General features: G+C 52.8%; 1 protein-coding gene across 1 annotated transcript in view; it reads right to left on the bottom strand.

The window, feature by feature from the left end:
- Positions 1-691: 691 nt before the first annotated feature.
- The window catches only part of MN1 (MN1 proto-oncogene, transcriptional regulator), a 32023-nt gene continuing 12573 nt past the window's right edge, over positions 692-20141 (bottom strand). Inside the window, exon 2 of the mRNA XM_053279752.1 lies at positions 692-4242. Within this exon, the coding sequence (XP_053135727.1) occupies positions 4058-4242 (185 nt within the window). The 3' untranslated portion in view covers positions 692-4057. The remainder of the gene's footprint in view (positions 4243-20141) is intronic.

The raw sequence follows: 20141 nt of genomic DNA, 5'->3' as shown, positions 1-20141 counted from the left end.
GCTGGGTGTGGTGGAGTGCTTTTTTGCTTCGGAGAGCAAGCCCACACCTCCTAAGCAGCTAGTAGGTCTCAAGCCCAAGCAGACCAAAGGATGCCGGATTCTCCCCTTGGCAATGCCGCTTCGCTTCGGATGGAACTATTGCAGGAGCCTCTCCTACCCCCTCCTTTGCTGTCCTGAGTTCAATCTTGGGCTCGGGACCCCAGCCTGGAGCGGCTTCAGAGCAGTTGCAAGATGCATGTTGAGAAGGAGCTGCTCTTCTCCCCCTGCATCGCCAGCAGCAGCTCAGGAGAGGAGACACCTCCACCGGCTGCTACCATTGGGTCACCACAAGCCATGGTTCCTGAGCAATTCTCCCTTTTGTGGGTCCAGCAAGCGGGCAGTACAAATAAGCAGACCAAGAGGACAGCACAGATCTTGGGAGAAGTCTGGAAAGAAAAGGTTAACACCCTTTGACTGACACAGATGAAGAAGAGGGATGACCCTCGAGGAGGAGGATAGGCAGGAAGTATTTGGCCTAAAACACACACGCTGCTGAAAGGGTGTTGACACATCGCAGATGGGGGGGGCAGCATGGAGCCATCTCTCAGCACTGGCTCAGCTCAGCCCAGCCCCTACTGGACGAGGAGTCCCTTCGGCACCCCACTCCCCACACTGAAAAAAACAAAGCAAAAGCCTAGCAATACCCAACAGCCACCATTAACATCATATTTATTGTTATTTAGTTGTTCAGTAAAACATATACAGATATATACAATATGCATGAATACAGAAGACTGCACTTTACATATTTAAAGAAAGAAAGAAAATAACACTCACTTTCCCATGAGCTTTTCTCACAGTCTTCCAACCAAGCATTGAGAAATGAATTCAAAACAAAAGTCCCAAAGGGGGGAGGGGGGGAAGGGTCGGTTACAGATTGCCCTCCACATTAATATCTTACATGTGCAAATACATTTGTCAGACCAAGTTCGCTACCTAGTAGAGATTTTGCCAACAGCTGGGGAGAAGATTTCTTTTCCAGGAATTAAATTCAATAGTAAGATTCGCGCTCTCTTTCTTTGCATTGGAAATCTGTTTTTAAAGTTGTGATTGTTTGGGGGAAGCGAATGCAGGCCACACCACGGGTTGCAGATCTCCCAGACTTTAATTTTTTATCTAATTTTGATCTCTGGAAAAGTTTGGGTTCAAGGTTTCTAACTTACGTCTGATAAACATTTTAGGCTATCTTCTCCATCAGAGAAACAATTCTGGACTGGGCCCCTTCCACGGGTGAAATCTAATTCTAGGGAAAGGGGTGCTGCCACTTGCAGAGAATCGGACCCATGTCAGAGCAAGTTACCGTGATTTGGACTGTGGCTCTACTAGAGGGCCCGATTCCCAGGAGTCTTGGATTAGCCAAGCTGAGCACTGGGACCTCGAGCCTTGGCCAAGTCCCAGACCTGCCTTCGAACCTCTCCAGAGGAGGAGCACAGATTCTCCTCTGGCCACAAGTATCCGAGTGGAGGGTCTGCAGCAGGCTTCCCGCGATTCCCAGCCAAGTCAGGGGAAGCTCAGCATACAGTTAAGCACACTGCAGAATTTTTGCTCGCAAGGCGGCTGCTAGCAGAGCATTTGGTAAGATTTGCCAATGACGTGTTTTGTTTTTTTGGCTGTAAAATAGTTATTTCCTAGCAATGAAAACCAGTCTTTGGAAATAATTTTTTCAGTTGCCTGAATGAAATTGTAATCTATTGGGTGGCTTTTAAAGTTCCCACTTATTATTAACATTATATTGCATTTATTCTTCTAACATTTTAATTTCATTTTGTGTTCAGTTGGTGGTTGTTTAAGGAAAACTGAGGTTTTTAATCCTCTTCTGGTAAAAAGAAAGGGACACTGAATTGGACCAAGAGTCCTCCTCACTTGGCACGGGCCACTGGTCACTCCAGGCTCTCTGAGATCTCGGGGCGGGGGCGCTCTCAGCTGTCTTGCTCCAGCTATCCACCCAAGAGTCCCGCCCAAGGGCCCACCTCCTCATTTGGGCCAATCTGCTGCCCAGCCCTCTGCTGTGGGGGCATTACCGAAAGAAGAGCAGGGTGACACGTGGAAACAGCCACTGGGCAGAGCCGAGAGAGTGTGCACAGCAAGCCCTGGGACCCACCTGTGGGTAGACTCTGGCCAGCTGAAGCGGGGCTCTGAATCACACAGGGAGAGGAAAAGGACAAAATCTAGTTTTTGCTACGAGAAAATAGTTTCACAGAAGTCTCTGCAGACTTGGAAATTCCTTCTGAGTTGAAGAGAGAACGGGAGATACTCCTCTCCATGCTGATGATTAAATAAGAGAATCAGGGAAAGGCCACCTGTGAGGGAGAAGCAGAGGAAACCAATCCATGTGGAGCCTCATGAGTGAGCTTCCTCACAGTAGAGATGGACCCAACTGGCATGGACTCTCCTTGGCAGAGGCATAACCCTGTTGGGCCCCGTTGGTGAGGGAGACCCACAACACGGGGAGGTCCAAGGAGGGAACGACTAGGCCTCCAACCCAGACCGGCATCCCGGTCCGAGCCGTGCTGAGCCAACGTGTTCTGCTCAGCCTGTGCGCCCTGCTGGTTCTCAGGGCGGCACAACTCTGTCTCCAGGGGCTCAAAGCAGCAGCAGCAGCAGCTAGCTAGCTAGCAAGGAGGGGAAGAGCAGGCGGGCGGGCGGGCGTGAGAGCTGAAGCACATGACAAAAGCAGCAGGAGCTGGAAACCAAGGCGGTGGGAGCCACCGACCACCGGCCAGGCTCCCAAACATGAAAGCAGTTTCAAGCATGGCTCTTTCCAAGGACCACCACCCTGCCTTTCCCAATCCGCCTCTCCACCCACCCCTGCCCAGAGGCAAAGTCCAGGAACTCTCGCTTTGTGGGCCCTGAAAGAGGCGCCTGCAGACAGTCCCGTCGCAGGGCCTGGCGATGGCTTTCCATGTCTGTCCCTCTCACGGCCCCCTTGGCGGCCTCTCCTCTGCCCACAGGACCCCACCAAGGGCCAGATGGCTTGCACAAAGGCAGCTTGCCTGTTGCTTAGGAATCCCACCCCCAGCGTCTCCTTCCGATGAATGAGGAGCACCTGAGGGGCTTTCCCAGCACAAAGCAGCCAGGCCAGGGGGAGGCCCTGTCCTGCGTGCTCAGCCCTCTCCACAAGCCGCCAGGAGAGAGCTCCTGCAGGGCTGCCTTCAGAGAGAAGCCCCCGGTTTCCATTTCTTCAATGCAGCGACACTGGCCATGAAACCAGGAACAACCATATGTGGTGGAGACGGCCTCTGCTTCCCCCCTGCCCTGCCCCCTTCACCCCCCAAGATGACCAGCATCACCAAGACAGCAGTGGGGAGGAGGGAGGGAAAGACTCTGCTACCAACTGGATCTTTGGAGCATTGGGAGTGAAGCTGTCATTTCGAGATGGGTCTGCGCCTGCCCCCCTGCTGTTCAAGAAGAACAGGGGAGCAGCTCGCTTGCCTCTCCCCAAGGCCGCCGCCTCCCCTCCCCACTTTCTCGCTCTGGAAAGACAAAGCACAGCCTGGACCCTTGAGTGAGCAGTGGCAGCTTGGCCTGCAGGCCACGCAGGAGGAGAGCAGCTCCATGTCACCGGGTGGTTTCAGGGTGGCAATTTCACTTCAAGGGGGCGGCGCGTATTCCTGGAGCTGATCTTCAGGATTTCCATCTTAATCAGCATGGAAACAAAGGAAATGTGTGTAGAAAGGAAACGCGTTTTGTCTCAGTACGACACACGCAACTTGGACATCGACGGAAGTGGGAAAGGCCTCGACTAGAAACGGACGCCAAGATCAGAGTTATGGGGACCAATCTTTCGAGCAGGCGCATCTTACGGAGCATGGCCAACTGCAGAGGTCAGCAGTAGTAACATACCATGGTGGGAGATTTAAAAAAAAAAATACCAAGGTGAGCTTTATTTTAAATTAACCCTTTCCAGTCTCTATGCCGCTAAGCAGGTACCAACCTAGAAAAATAGTCCAACTAGCAGGAGCGGCCCTTTAAACATAAAAAGAAAAGAAAAGAAAAAAATCCCATTTTTCTTCCTCCTTCAAGTCAGGGCAGCCACAAAAGTCCCAAATCTGTTGGAGATGTCTGAGTGCAGGGATCTCCACGTCGGCACGGCAGTCCGGCCCTTCGCCTCGCCCATGTCGTCCGTGCAGTGGACAGAAAGACACTGTAAGTGGCTGCCTGTCTGTGCGGCGGCCGAGGTCTTGCTCGGGGGGAGGTCGTGGGCTGCAGAGGGTGGACAGAGAGAGCAGGGTCAGCTCAGTGAGACATCATCAGCATCATCAACACACACCACCACCAACGCAGGCAACACCACACTCCGTAGACGGCTGCTCAAGAACACCTCCTGGGGCTCACAGCAAGCCCAAGGATGCACGCAGCCCCAGGACCTCCAACCCACGGACCGTGTGAGCGGGGGGGGCGGGAGAGGAGCCGAGCAGGCTAGGCAGCAGCGGGGGAGGGGGTCGGCGGCCATCTTTACTGGACCCCCAAGCATTCCGCATGTGGTGACTGTGTCAGAGATACTACCCATGGGAATGACATGATCTGGAGCCGGCACGGATGCAGCAAGTTTCTGCTTCGTCTTTTGTCCCCCAAAGCACGAGAATGTGAACCCCCTGCACAGTATCTTTACCCTCTTCATGAAAGGGAGTCGGCACACACGACAAGCATACGACTCTCTCGAGGCAGCAAACTCCACGGCAGGCTACCCTGTCAGATCCCCACTGCTTGCGAAGACGGCTTCTGGGTGATGGAATCCACAGACGCCCTGGACCCCTCCAGCCTCATCCAGCCCTGGCTGGGAAAGAGACCAGCAGGCCCAGCAAGGTGGCCCAGGAAGCCCTTGATCGCCACAGAGGAAGGCAGAGGCTCCTGCCCCAGATTCCTCTGACTTCTGTTTGCATCACTTATTCTTGCTTTCTAATCTGGGGAGGGGCTTGCCCCCCCCCCCAAATCAAGCAAGATGCCCCTCCGCTCCTCTTCTCAGGCTAAATGGCCCACTTGACCGGGCCTCGCTGCTTCCCAGGCCAGTGAGGCGGGACACGGGCTGAGCGGGGGAGCCTCTCTGGCTCAAGAAGAGCAGGAGCAGCCACGGAAGCGGGGGGGGGCCGAGACCCCTCTGGCCTCTCCCACCTGCAGCCTCGTAAGGACATGTCCCTTTGTGGGCCTTTTCTCGGGGCCTGAGAAGCCGGGGGAGGTAGCCCAGGCAAGGCCTAAAGGCACTGGAGGGAGGCAGGGCTGAATTACACCCCTGGATTTCCTGGGCCAAAGAGAGGCAAGGCAAGTCCTGGGCCACCCTGTTCAGGGCAGCACTCAAGATGGCCCAGGATGGCCGTTTCCAAGAGGCCTCGCTGCTGCTGCTGCCGCCGCCACTGTCACCACCACCACCCCGACAGAAGCAGCTGGCCACAGTGCAAGCCAGGTCCCCAGGCCTGCCCCAGCCAGGCTGCTGGCCCCAAGGGAGCCACAATGGCATCCTAAAGCCTGTTTGGTTCCAGCCAGCAAGCCAGGCAAGGCACCCCTCCCACACCAACGCCGCCTGCTAGCACAGAGAGCACCTCACACGTCACCACGCACAAGGGGTGTTGAATTACGAGGCTACCGGCAGCTGGAAGGAGGCAGCGAAGCTGGCGGGCTCTCACCGAGGAGACATGTTCCCCGCTGCCACTCTTGGGAGAGCAGGCGCAGTGAGGCGCACCCAAGGAGGAGGAGTGACTGCCACAGCCTGGCCAAGGCCTGGAATCCGGGCCCTGCAATCTTGTCAGCTTGACCTTGCAGGAAGCGTGGAGGATCCCCGAAGAGTGACTTGCCCCCAGGCTCCTTTCCTGGCCCCTCTTCAAAGGCTCCAGCCAAGCCTCTGCAGCCAGAATCCCAGCCGCCCAAGCCCAGCGGGGGCCCGGCCAGCAGCAGGCGCCCCTCCATGCCCAGCCAAGCGCAAAGCTCCTCAATTAAGGTTAAGGCTGAAGGCTCCCGGGACCCTCCCCCCCCCACCCCCCCACCCCAGGGCTAGGTACACTCGGGCACTCCTGGCTGCATCTCCTGATTAAACCGCTCCCTTAGGACAAGGTCTTTTTCACCAAGTCTCCCCCGTGACAGGCTGACATATTGGTTTGGACACCTAGCTGTGCATCTGTGCACACCACAGAACACTTGGCTCCCCGGGGCAGAACACACCAGGGCCGAGCCACACACTGGCTCTCCCAGCGGCATCTGGACGGGCCAGGCAGGGCCACAGCCCTCGCGCCTCGGCTCATTCCAGCCAAGCACTCGGCTCGCTGGCCCCATTCCACACACCCCCTGGCCCACGCCATGCTGCGAGGCGGCGGCGGCAGCAGGCTACACGCCCTGGCTCCCAAATGCACTGCTGCTCTCGTCTCGGCATTGCTCCCCACAAGGGGCTGGCCGGCTGGCCAGTCACTCCAAAGGGTTTCCATTGTGACGTGGAGGGGCTGCGGTGCCTCTGCTCCTCCTCAGAGCAGTGCTCAGGACGACACGCGGGGCTGGCTCCCAGTTCCAGGTAGGATTCACGAAGTGGGCAAGCCCCGCCTCCCGCAGGATGCTCAGCACAGCCTGACCCCACCCAGAAGAAGCCACCACATCATCGCCTGGAGCCGCTTGGCTTGGCCAGCAGCTGGAGGGAGGCCAGAGGATTCCAAGCATCCGCATTCCGAGAGCCCAGCCAGCCACTCGGCAAACACTCCTTTTTCTACCGAAAGCAAAGAGCTCTTGAGCAGACCTTGCGGGCCATGGCAGACCGCCCGCCCAACTCTGGCCATAAAGCATTCCCCATCCCTCGTGACGGAAGCCCGGCCAGGACCTCCCCCCCCCCGCTCCAAAGACACACTTGTGTTGGGAAAGGAGCCCCGCCTGCATCCACACAGCCAGCCCTGGCAGCAGCCTCCTCTAATCTTCAAAGGCTCTTCTTCTTTCAGAGACAGGATGATTAATTGAGGAGCCTGGGATTCTGAAGAGCGCTTGTAGCAGAGCAGAGGCCATCATGTCGCAAGGATGTTTGTTTTGCTTCCAGGGCTCCGAGTGCTGGCAGAGGGCATGCGATCTGGGGCTTCTCCCGAGAGGGGGACCTGCTGCAGATCACCAAGGCTTGCCCCCGTCTCCTTCCTGCCAACAAGGCCTTCCCGTTTGCACCTGGAGCGGAAGGCAGCAAGCAGGGCACACAGCAAGCCCTCTCTCTCCAGCCAGCCCCAGCCAGAGAGCTACTCTTGGTGCAGGCCCAGGACAGGGGCCAGGGACCTCACGGACCTGGGGGAGCTACCTGAAGGGGAAGGGTGGCTGCAGAGGCAAGCAACCGGGTCCAAAGACACGGGGGGTGCCTTGGAGAGGGGCACCCTTCAGAAGGCCGGGAGATCTCCTCCCAGCCTGACTGGCGGATGAGAGTCAGAAGGAGCCGCCTCTTGACTTCCTTGAGCTGGAGGAGACAGCTGCCTGGGCATTGTGCTTCGCTGGAGATGGGCACATTCAATGAAACAGAGGAAGCCACCTGAAACTGAGTCAGACCATTGCCCCATCTGGCTCAGGATTGTCTACACTGACTGGCAGCGGCATCTCCAAGGTTGCAGGCAGGAGTCCTTCCCAGCCCTCTCTGGAGATGCTGCCCAGGACTGAACCTGGGACCTTCTGCACGCCAAGCAGGAAGATGCTCTTCCACTGAGCTACGGCCCCATCCCCTAAAGGGAAGCTCTTACCACACACACACACACACACACACACACACACACACACACACACACGCAGTCTCCCATTCAAATTCAAATGCAAACCAAGGCAGATGCTGCTTAGCAAAGGGAACACCAGAACAGCTCTCCTCCTCAACTCCTTCAAGGAGGGTTGCCAGCAGGAGACGACCGGTGAAATGAGCTCACATCAGCCTAGCAAAAGATACCTGCACACTGCTGCACAGAGCATCCCTGCAGTGGCAGGAGAGCAAGCCAGCATCTACTCGCCACACAGCAGGAACCTCTAAATGGCACCACCTTGAGGAAGCACTTTCCCTAGCATGCTTCCTGTCCCATTCACGTTTCCCAGAACTCCACCAAGCCAATCCGTCACCACTAGCAGAGGATGCACTACAAAAATCCCCGGGCTGAAAGGAGCACATCAGCCTGGAGCCATCAATGGGGCAGCATGATTTAATGTCCAATTCTATCCCATACGGAGGGAGGAGGAGGAGGGAGGCAGACAACAGCCCCCTACTGAAATATTTCAGCAGGTTTCAGGAGATGCTTCACTTCTCCCTGTGTTCCTCCTTCCCCAGGCCACCGGGCTACATCAGCATTTCCCTCAACCTCAACAAGCAGTTCATTTTTAAAGGTTTCTTTTCCACGAAAGAGTGTCCCCAGCATGTTAGGGGCAGGCAGGCAGCATGCTGCTTGTCACACAGGTGTCGACAGCACAACCCAACGGCTGCCTGCAACACTTCAGACTCCACACAGCCATTGCAGAAGCAGTGATGGACTGTGGAGAGAGCTACTGTTCTGTGCTGCAAAAAGGCAATGCAGGTGGAACAGAGGGAGCTGCCACATACTGAGTCAGACCATTGGTCTATCTAGATCAGTACTGTCTACCCAGACTGGCAGCAGCTTCTCCCAGGTTGCAGGCAGGAGTCCCTCTCAGCCCGATCTTAGAGATGCCGCCAGGGAGGGAACTTGAAACCTTCTGCTCTTCCCAGAGCGGCTCCATTATCCCCTGAGGGGAATATCTTACACTGCTGACACTTCTAGTCTCCCTTTCATATGCAACCAGGGTGGACCCTGCTTAGCTCAGGGGACTAGTCATGCTGCTCCCACAAGAAAGAGCTCTTGTGAAAGCATTTTCCTTTGAGGGTGTCACCTGGATTGCCTGCTACACAATACCAGCTGTACAGAAGCAGCACCAGAAAAGGCCTGGAGGAAAGAGGAGGAGCTAGATGCAACGTGGTCCTCTTCCTCGCCTGCTTTAAGTTCTCTGCCACAAGGCTACAGAGCCACCCACTGAGGGCTGCTGCCCCCTTTCCCAAACAGCCATTCGGCAGCAGGGGAGGCGGGAGCAGCCTGCAACTGGGGGCCGTTGATCTGGTGTGCTGGCATCTGAAATCACAGCAACTCCTTGAGGAAAGTGGCATCTCCACGGGACAGGAAGAAAGCCAAGGCGACAAGCAAGGCAGAGGCAGGACTTGAACGCAGTCCTGCTCACGCCAGTCGCTCTCCATGAGCTGCTCAAAGAGAGCGACGGGAGGCCAAGCCTAGCCTCTGCGCATGCCTCTGGGACGGTGGCATCAAAGAGCCTTCTGCAGGCCAAGGGCTCTGCTTGGACCCAGCTGGGCACATCCTTAGACCCTCCAGCTCCACTAAGGAGAAGAGGGGGACGAGCCAGGCTTTGCTCTAGGGAAGGAAGCCGTGTGTGGCAAGCCCAGGGCTCACCATTCAACCACGCGAGGAAGAGTTACGCTTTCCCAGCTCCCCATTGTCCAAGGCTGCGGCTGGAGCTGCCCTACCCGCCTGCAGCTTGAACTCTGACATTTCCACTCCAGCTCTCACGGGCAGACAACCTGCCTACCGCCAGGCGAACCTGCTTCACAGACAGCCGGGCAGCGGTGGCGGCGGCAGCTTCCTCCAGCAGCCCGATTCAACCGCCATCACCGTGTCGGGCTGGCACAAAGGGCGGAGGTCCACCAGTCCACCGCAGAGGCGGCAGCAGGAGGCTCCTATTTAATTAACCCTGAAAGGCCTCGTCTTGATCTTGCCCTTCCCGGGCGAGGGAGAGACTGTGGGCCTTTCAGGGGAAAGAAGGGTTGAGAGACTAGAGGGTGGGGAAACGGATACCCTACCACTCAACGCGCAATTAAGGAGGCAACTTTCCCATTTAATTGTATTGAAATCTGTGCAGCCACATGAGGATGCAACCGCCTCGGAAAAATACACCCCAAGGTGGCACAGTCCTCTGCCCCACTGGCCACTTGTGAAAAGAAACCCGATTTCTCGCTTCTTTGTGCGGGTTACACAGCAGCCTGCTCCTCCTGCTTTTCCAAGGAGGGATGGCGGGACCCATTCTTGGTGGCTCCAAAGCAAGTTCTGAGCTCAGACTTCTCTTCAGTCACTGAGGGACGGGCGGAAGACACCCCAGGCGGCCCAAGCATAGCCTCTGCTTGACCACTTCAGCCCCTCGACATCAGCCCACTTTCCGTGCCCTGCCTGTCCTTTCCTCCTCTGCAAAATAGCCCAGAAGAAGACAGACGCACAAAGTTCAAGGTGCTAGATCAAGGAAAAGGCAACAGAATGGGCACAAAGCTTTGGAGGACAATAGACGTTGCCTGCTTGGAGGCCCCACACACCAAGAGGCCACCATGGAAGGCGGCCCATCCTAGCTGGAGAGTCACCGGCTGCCTCCATGGGTGGCAGTAGCAAGTGGGCAGGGAGAGGGACAAGCCACGGGAATCTGGACCCGTGCTCCTAGAGGATCCAAAGAGTGTGGAGATGCCTTCGGACTGTGCAGTGGCGAGATATGCAGGACAGCACATTCACCGAGACAGGCCAAAGGCACATGCCCCAGCAAACCATGTCCGGGAGGAGTTCCCTCCTATGCCATCACTCTTGCTCTCATGCAGGAGGTCCAGCATGACTGCACCAATGCTGGGCGAGGCTACCCCACAGAGACTGCAGAGGAGGAGAAGGACCCTTGCAGTAAGCATGTGTAGTACTAAGCTGACAGAGGGAAGTGAGTCGCAGATCAAGAGGCCCAGGACGCAGGCACTTTCCAGAAGGGAAACAGGCCTGGGTGTGGTCAGGGCCCTTAAGAGAACCCTACTAGCTTCCCCAGAAGGCAGGTAGGTTGAACTGAAACAACTACACGCGGACTGACATACGCTGGTTTTTTTAAAAGAGGCTTTTAATATGTGGTGCATGTTAATCTATCTATGTGGTCACTAAGAGTCAACACTGACTTGATGGCACATAATCAATCAATCAAGTTATTTATAAGCCACCTTCCCAACAAGATGCCCTAACTGCATTCAAGAACAGACAAGATTGGTTAATACAGATGAAGCACCCTGACATATTCACATGGTACTCAACAGGTATGGAGGGAGGTGGGCTTTCCTCTCGATGCATATTTTGGTCCAGTGGGAGTTGCAGTTTGCCCCAGTACTGAATAAGGGAGTGGCCACAATTCCGGCTCAAAACAGCGTCCGAGGCGGCAAGATTTGGCACCAAAGTCAGTGGAAATTCTTGGACACTCCATCTCACAAGACTTGCCCACAATCCAGGAGCCCAAACCAACAGATGGGGGGGGGTGTTATGGTGTGAAAACATCAGAGGTGAGGGGCATGGCATATCTTCCACAGAGAGCAGGGGTCCCTACAGAAAAACTGCTCCTCAATATTCCATCCCATGGCAGCGCAACCAAGGAAGAGCACCTCAGGTGAGGCTGTGCAAAGAGAAGCAGCCAAGCCAAGCCACAAGGAGAGTGTCAGGAATGAGCCGCTGTGTGAACGCCCCACGGGGCGCATGCAAGCCCAGCCCTTCAGCACACCCACAGCTGCCTTCCGGATCCTGACACAGCATGCACGTCACTCAGTACAATTTCGGTTGCAAGGAGGATGTTCTTCCAGCTCATTGATGGAACACCTTGTGTAACAAGCCAACAAGTGGGAGCACGCGATTCAAGAAACAGGAGGGCCAGAACAAGGGCAAGTTAGATAATGTAGATTACCCAGTCATGAACTAAATGCAGCTGAGCATCTATGGGAAGAAAAGATTGATTTTAAGTCATCAACGCAATTATTCAGAAAAATCTGGCAAGAACAAAAAATTGCAGAAACAAAACTCCTGCATTCTTTATTCTTATTTGCATGTGCAAGAAGTCACTTGATTCACAAAGCAGCAGCTACCAATTAAGAAACCAGCCAAGCAACTCTTTCTTCAGTGTAGGGGAGAAAAATGCCAGAGGGAAAAACGGAAGGAAGTTCTTCCAGTGTTACAGTGTCTGAAGACGGGGAAAGAGCCATTCCAGGGTCCCCAAGCAGCAAAGGGCACTTGCCGCTGGGCAGGAAGGCAACCCCAAAGAGGAGAGCAGCCACTGAATCCGCTTCTCTCGCCACCTTTCCAGGGCGCAGAGACTGGAAGGGCCCGGCTGCAACGCTCTATTTGGGGACCACTGCTGGCCATTAGCAAGAGCTGGCAGCTCTTCTCTGGTTGCCGTTACAGCAACATTGTGCTCGGCCAAATGAGCATACTTGGAGACTTTATGGGTTGGCTGTTGCTTTTAAAAGGATTTAACTTAACGACGGAAGTGCTCAAAGCCACTGTGCAGCTACTTAAGTCAGTGGGAGCTGCACTGAACTTGCTGGGGCTTAAACCAAACACGTCCTCAGCTTCCTTTGTGGTTAAACAGAAGAGACAGCCAACACTGCTAGGAACCTGAAGACAAACCCCTTCCCCTCACCAGTCAGTTCAAAGGGACACACACCAGCAAGACAACCCACGAGCATCTTGGGGAGACAGCCACCACTCGCCATTTCAACAGAGCCCATGGTGGAAGGAATGCACTGAAAGGGAAAGAGTTTGCAAGAGCGGCGCGGCCAGATGGAGACCAACAGAAGGCAGACAGAAGATCTTGCGGCTGCCGAAGAATCTCGTCTCAGTCACTTGACCGTGCAAGAAACATCCGGTTGCTTTTGTTCTCTCTTTCACATTCAATATAGATTCTGGATTAATGACACTGATGGGGAAATCTGGAGCGGGAAGCGATGCAGGGTTAGGATTCATTTCTTAGAGAAAACCCTAAAGATATTAAATCCCAAGTTTAATTCTTAGAAGGGCTCGTTGGAACCCTGCACACCTGGAAGAGAAGAGATATTCTAAGCCAGACATGCTTCCTTGTCTCATGAATGCGGACATCCATAGAAGAATGGCCATTACTCATCTCAGGGAACTGCTCCATCCAATCTCAGGAAAAGCTGTCAAAGGGAAGAAATTGCCTTCATTTTCACATCCACCAGCTAATGACCCATGACTGCATGAAGCCAGAATCAACGGCAATGGCCGCTTCGTACTGAAAGCCAGGAAATACTTGTGCCCAGACACAAGGGTGAGAGCATCTATGCAGCACACCCACCCACCACCTGATTTCCCATAATCAAGTGCCAGTATGGACTGGACCTGCCCGCTTCAGATCTCCAGTCATCCACTGACTTCCTGACCAACCTCAAGCAAGTCAAACTCTCTCAGCTGCAAATGCTTTATCTGTAACAGAGGAATTATTGCCAGGAATGTGTGAAAGTCACACAGTGGCTGCAAGGATAAAGACCCGAGAGCAGTCTGCACAATGCAAGGTAACCGTCAACGGCCGCAATCACCCCCAGAATGATGCTGCTGGGGGGGTGCCCCCCCGCACAAAAGTCCCATTCCTATCCTGTAGCATTGACCATTACAGAGGCAATCCTGCTTTTTGCCTGGGGGATGAGCTCTGGGGGCTCTGGGGTTGGGCAAGTCCCTCCGCAAAGCAGAGCCATCTCTTCATGATCTTGGTGGCGGCGGCGGCTGCTGCTTTCTTTGCCTTGGGATGCAAAAACTGCAGTTCACTGGTTAGTGTAGTCATTTGTTAATGGCGGATTCAAAAACTAAGCAGAAAGGTCCCCTAAAAAACCATGGGCCTGGGTTCCTAGAAGTCATCACTGCACCTCACCAGAATCGGGTAATGAGCTCAAGAGGCTGGACCTCTCCAACCGGTTTGTCTGCCTATGTTGTCAAGGAAATCTTCTCTTTTCAACACACAGTATCTCTCCTACGTTGGAGGCAGCTGTCTTTGTTTCAATATTTTGTTTTAAGCAGGACTTTAAAGTTTAGTAGCTTTACCTTGGTCGATATAAAAATGTGTCAGTCTTTTGTAAATATTTACAAAATCATGATGTAACATTTTCTAAAGTTGTTCAAAAAGACACACCCAGATGATTTGGGTTAACCAAATGAGCAGCCATTCCCTCAAATTTGCAGAGTGGACTAGGGACTGGATGCCAAACAGCCACCTCCCTGGTAACCAGCTCCAGAATCCATCCCACAACGGACTGGGCACGGCTGACAGTGGGCTGCTTGGGGCTCACTGTTCACACACAGTTGGAGCCTGCAAGGACATCCAGCACAGACGTCCGGCAAGCAACATCTTCCCCAAGAAAAGGAGACCCAACAGGGCCTGTTAGCTCAACCTTGCATTCTCTGCCCTCCAAGACAGGTACAGAGTTTCAACAAAGACACCGTTTTTTCAGCAAAATTGAACTTGGAAGGGAAGGCTGCAGAGAAGGGGGACGTGGGTTTGGAAAAATAAGGAAGCAGTTCAATTTTGCTCTAAACCTTTACACAGAATAGTCCTTTGTGAGAAAAACCATTAGGACAAACTTATAAAACTGACCCCTGCTAACCTGGCAAAGAGGCACCTTTTAACACGGTGATTCTCTTTATTGAGCAGGGGAGAGTAACTGGCCCTCTCCACCCCCAGCACAGGACCTCCAGTGACTGTTGCTGGTGCCTATTTTATGTTTCTTTTTAGATTGTGAGCCCTTCGGGGACAGGGATCCATCTTATCTTATTTATTTATTATTTCTCTGTGTAAACCATCCTGAGCCATTTTTGGAAGGGCAGTATAGAAATTGAATTAGATAAACAAACAAACAAACAAACAAGCAAATGTGCCTGTTTTAGGAAGACCATATTACTTCATTGATGCTTCTTGTCAAAGAAAGGGAAAACTGCAACGGTGGCTACATGATTTCCCCTTGCACATCCCATTTACACAGGTGTGTTTTGTTTTTACAGCTCTGACTGTAACGGGCTCTTTATATATTGTAATTTGGACCAGACTATCCCTGAAAGGTTTAAAGAGTGGCTTTAAGAGTCTTTGACGTCTACTCTGGCAAAAACGTCACATGAAGTGAAGGGAGAGAGAAAAACCACTGGAAGTGGCAAAAAGGAAGAGGAGGACAAATGAGATACCAGCCCCAAGCTACAAACAGGTACACTGGAGCCATTTTAAAGCTGGTAGCAAGGAGGGGGTTGGGGGAGAGCAGGCATCTTTCCCAAACCCTGCAAGGGGTAACCTCACTGGCAACCTGTGATCTGCAGTGAGGAAATGGCCCGCCGGCCGGCAGATATGCATACACACACCTGGCCTTCTCTTCCACTCTCGCCATGGCCCCCTCCAAAAATGCGGGCCCAGGGCTATCAGCAAGCCTATGCTTCTGCACAGGGTTGCCGGCCAGCTTTCGCACTCAGGAGGGCTGGCGCTTCTTCACACACAAGGCCTGGGTCATCCACGCACACATCCTGAAAAGGAAGAGGCCCATGCAGCTCAGGACCCACCTGTCCTCTTCTCCCCCCCACCGCCCCAAAGCACTTCAGTGTGGAGGAGACGCCCTGGAGGGTCTAAAGGGCCACGTCTTGCTGGAGGGGAAACGCAGCGCTTTGGACAGACGACGCTGCCTTCCGCAGAGTCAGACCACTGGCCCGTGCAGCCCGTGACTCTGGAGCCCCAAGGGCAGAGGCTCCCTGGAACCTCTTCCAAACTCCTAGAGACTGGACCCAAGACCCTGCTGCAACAGCAGGACCGCTGCCACCTGCAGAGTGGTGGGGGGTAGAGTGGGCTGTGCAGACGCCCCAGCAGGCCCCAGCGGTTAGAGCCTCTGCTCTCTCCGGCAGCAAGCTTCACTGCCAAGAGCCACACGGTCCTCTCCAACACCTGGCTATTTAAAGGCAGTTTGGAGTCTCTGGTGGCTGCGCCCTCTCGCCACAGCCAGTAGTTATTTTTCGGGGTGGCGGGGGGGAGTGAGATTACATCCTCCAGCCCACCCCTTGGCATTTCAGGCATCTGGGTGGAATAAGGAGGTGAGGAGTTCCAGGCAACACTGATGAGAGGGAGGGAGGCCGGCCGGCCGGCCATGCATTCAAGCAAGGGGCCCTCAGCTTCCTGACTGTCACTGCCGGCAGGCCTGCCCTCTTTGGTTCCTTACACACACACACACCCCGCTGTCACAGCACCTTCCCTCTCTTCCTGCAGACCACCAGCAGGTGTGGTCCCCCTCCCCCCCCGCTTACAGGTGCCCTTCTTCATCCATCCCGGCTTCCTCCCTTTCCTGGCTGGGCAGGGAAAGGCCCTCAGCTGTGGCCTGCTGCTCTCAGAGACCCGCCTGGGGCTGAATCTCACACTCATCCAGCCAAGGGAGGACCTCCTTATTGGCCTGAGCCTTTTCATCATGGTGGTTTTTCGCCTGCTGCTTTGCTCTGATGCTCTGCTATTTTTACTGAAACTTGACTTATTTTTCTGAGGGTGTTTTTTTGTTTTTTTTTTAAGTTTCATCTTTTTAAATTCAGGTTGTAAGTCACATTGGAAGGTGTCAAAAGGAACACTGCAGCATTAAAACACACACCCCTACACCCCTACCTCTGCTCTCCCCATGGGCCCTCGCCTGGAGAGGGGGGGAGCCAGCCAGAGTCCAGCTCTGCCAGCACATTCTGAGCAAAGCCTCTCTTACGGTCAGCCCTTTCTCTGTGGCTTTCCTAAGGGAGGCTGGAGGTCCAAGCCAGTAGCGGCCCATCTTAACCTGCCAGTGGGGCACCAAAGGCAGCAGCCAGGGTTGCTCCTCTCTCTCCTGCCCGGCTGCCTGCAGGCTGGCCATCCATCAGGTAGAGCTATGTGGCTAACCAGACAGCTCTACCTGACAAATGACCAGCCCGCAGGCAGTGCAGCTCTCAGGTGAGGTGGGAAGAAAGGAAGAGGAGCAACCGGCACGGCCTCCTTTGGGGCCCCCTGGCCCCTTAGGATCAGCTGCTCCCCGTCCAGGGAGTCTGGCGCTGTGCACAAGAGGCAGAACCAAATGCAGAGAGATGAAGAAACAGGGTCCGCTCAAAAGCCCGCCTTCCCCGCTTCCTAGGACACCTCTCCCACAAGCCAAAGCCATATTCCCGCCACACACAGGCCAGCTACCTCTTCAGAAACTTTGCCCTATCGAAACAGAGCAAGAACTCAGCCCAGAATGGGGGCCACGTTTGCTGCCACCACAATCCAGAGCCAGGGACCGGATCAGCTCACGGGTTGCATTTGGCAACAGTCATCTCTCTGGAGTATCACCATCACCCCCCAAACGGGAGACTGCAGCACTCCACACATTTCTATCTAGGATCATGGCGCCCAAATTGCTGGTGATCAGTTAGCAGGGAAATCTGTTCTGGATCAGGAATCGCACAGCACAGTGTCTGCTGCTGGTGCCGCCAGGCAGGCAGGCAGGCAGGCAGGCAGTCGTCCTCTATGGCCCCTCATAACTGAGCGCTTGCCGGCAATTCTAGCTTTCAAAATCAGGGCCAGTCATGCCCTAGAAGGCAAACACAAACACCTAACGCCACGGCCGCCATATCCTCCAGGGCTTCCCCATCCTCTTGGAGTTCTGCTGACTTACTTTTACACACACACACACACACACACACACACACACACACACACACACACGTACTGGTTTCAAAGAAAAATTCCAACCAGACAGGAAGTGGATAAATGGTTTGGGCTTAAGAAGAATCAGGCACACAGAGCTCCTCACCTTAACCCAAGATTCTTCTAGCAGAGGAAAAGCAGCAAGTGACCCTCACAGCCCACTCAGGGAGCAAGTCCCCCCAAGCAGCCCAGCTGGGTGTCCTGGACAAAGCCTGGATCTTCTAATACAACAACACCAGACAGCGCACTGAGATGCTATTGGCAACCCCAAGACCTTCCTGGGGCAGAGGGAGGCAGAGGAGCTAAACAGCTCCATTTGCCATGGGCCCCAGAATGAAATGTAATCCTGCTCATTTTGCAAAGAATTAAAAGGATGCAATATTAAAAACCCTGCCACAAAAGTTGCTGCAGCCTGGAACAAAAGAATGAAGAAGAGTGGTGGCATTTATTTTATTTTGGGAATGGCAGGATTGCAGAATGGGTATTGCCAAACTTGGGAGGCTGAGCGAATTGCTATTTCCACTGGCACAGGCCCCTGTCACCACACTGCTCCCTTCACAGTGTATCTCAGCATGTCTCTTATTTCCTGGAATTCCAGAGTCTGGAAAAGTTATGACGTGAACAGAGCCGCGCAGAGCCATCCAAGGGCTGCGTCAGTCATCCGAGAGAAGCGTCAGTCTGAGCACATCTAGCAGGAAGTGTTGGGGACAGTTTGCCTTTCCTCCCTATGATCAAACATCAGGCCAGCATTCGAGAACTAGTAACCAGAAGTAATTAAATCCCCTTACTCCTGAAATGCAAGCCACCCAAGCTATCAGCATTTCAAAATCTATTCTCTGGACTGTCATCTGGTTTATACTGTTTATGTTTGTGGTTAATACAAGTTAGGACCTCATGGTTAAATGTAAAACTAACTGGATGGAAACTAGGGATGTGCACAAATCGATTTTTTCGATTCAATTTGTGCACAAATTGAATCACCCCTGATTTGTTTTGTTTTTGAATCTGTCCCCCTGAATCACCTCAGATTAGATTAGATTAGATTTGGATCAATTCAGACAATGTATAAAGGTCCTAGGGGCAACAAATTTGGATGATGGGTAGGTCCCCATGGGTGCCACCTACCACCCAATTGCAAGGGAGTGGGGCACTTGGTTGATTTTTAAAGTTTGGTGTGTTTGTTTTTAGTTTTTACTGATTTTATATATTTCCACCATAGGAAATAATGGGGATTTAAAGTTGCCCTATCCTAACCCTAACATGGATACCCAGCTTTAATTTAAAAAGAAAAAGCTGAGCTCTAGCCCTTGTAGAGGTGAAGTTATGGAGCAAAATGTGTAGTCACTATTTTTCAAGTTTTTGGTTTCTTTGGTGTATAATAACTTTTGCTCATAATGAATCTTTATGAGGATTCATTGCAAACCTTCATTTCTTCTGTTCATTTTGACTGTCATTGGACAGTGCCAACTGTCAACTACACACAGACCCCTGCAAGGCAGTTTATTTTTTAGGAATTTCTGAAGTGTTTAAATTCTTTGGTGTCTTCATTACACACCTTCAGTGGCATCCCATGTGTCAACTACCCCCCATGCTGTAAGCCACTGGATACTCAGTTTATATTTTAGGGATTTTTGAGGTGTTTGGACTCTTTGGTGTGTAATGAATCCTTATAGGGATTCATTATGAGGAAAGGTTATTAGACACCAAAGAGTCTAAACACTAGGAAAAAATCCTAGAACATAAACTGAGTAGTACCCACTGCCTTGCGGATGGGAGGGGCTGTAGCTGGCACTGCCCAAAGACAGTCAAAATGAACAGAAGAAATGCAGGTGTGTAATTACTTGAGGAAATGTTATACACCATAGGATCCAAACACATGAAAAATAGTGATCACACATTTTGCTCCATAACTCCACTTCTACAAGGGCTAAAGCTTAGTTTTTTGGGGGTTTTTTTTGGGGGGGGTGTTAAATGAAAGCTGAGAATCTGGGGAAAATAATAGGAGAAATCTGAATCTTGAATCGATTCAAATTGAATCTGACATGATTCGATTTGGACCCGAATCTAGCCAATGGACCACAGTGGTGATTTGTTCTGACTCCAAATCACCCGAATCAGCTAGATTTGGGTACAAATCAATTTGTACCCGAACTGCTTTGCACATCTCTAAAGGAAACCTCCTAACCCAGTGTGCCCTCCTTGACCAAAGCACACACAGAGATGTCGCCACTAAAGAACAACCCAATCCAGGGTATACGAAATGTGCTGTTCCAATTTTGATTGTTCCGTCAAGTTAATATTTATTATTAAACTGATTGGAATTATTAATACTGATTGGAACGGCATATTTCATCTACTTGATAACTTTCCTAGTGTACTGAACTGCTAATACACCTCTCTTTCATCTTTACGACTACTACAGGTTTTTGTTTTACGGAAGAGTTGTTTTGATTTCTGATGGAATGCTTTGGTTGCATTTTCCTGTAGGGTGCCCACCTTTGCAACTGCCTTGTGAGGGCTCTGCACCAAAAAGGTGAATGGGCAACTCTTCTTAAATAAATAAATGAATGTTTTACATGAACAAGGAGATGTTGGACTTGCAACAAAAAGCAGGAGTAGTGGTGCTGGTCCTGAAAATACAGGGAGAAGACTCT

The sequence above is a fragment of the Hemicordylus capensis genome, chromosome 15, assembly GCF_027244095.1.
Source record: "Hemicordylus capensis ecotype Gifberg chromosome 15, rHemCap1.1.pri, whole genome shotgun sequence".
Lineage (NCBI taxonomy): Eukaryota > Metazoa > Chordata > Lepidosauria > Squamata > Cordylidae > Hemicordylus > Hemicordylus capensis.
The sequence above is the reverse complement of the archived record's forward strand: the minus strand, read 5'-3'. Positions and strand labels throughout refer to the sequence as shown.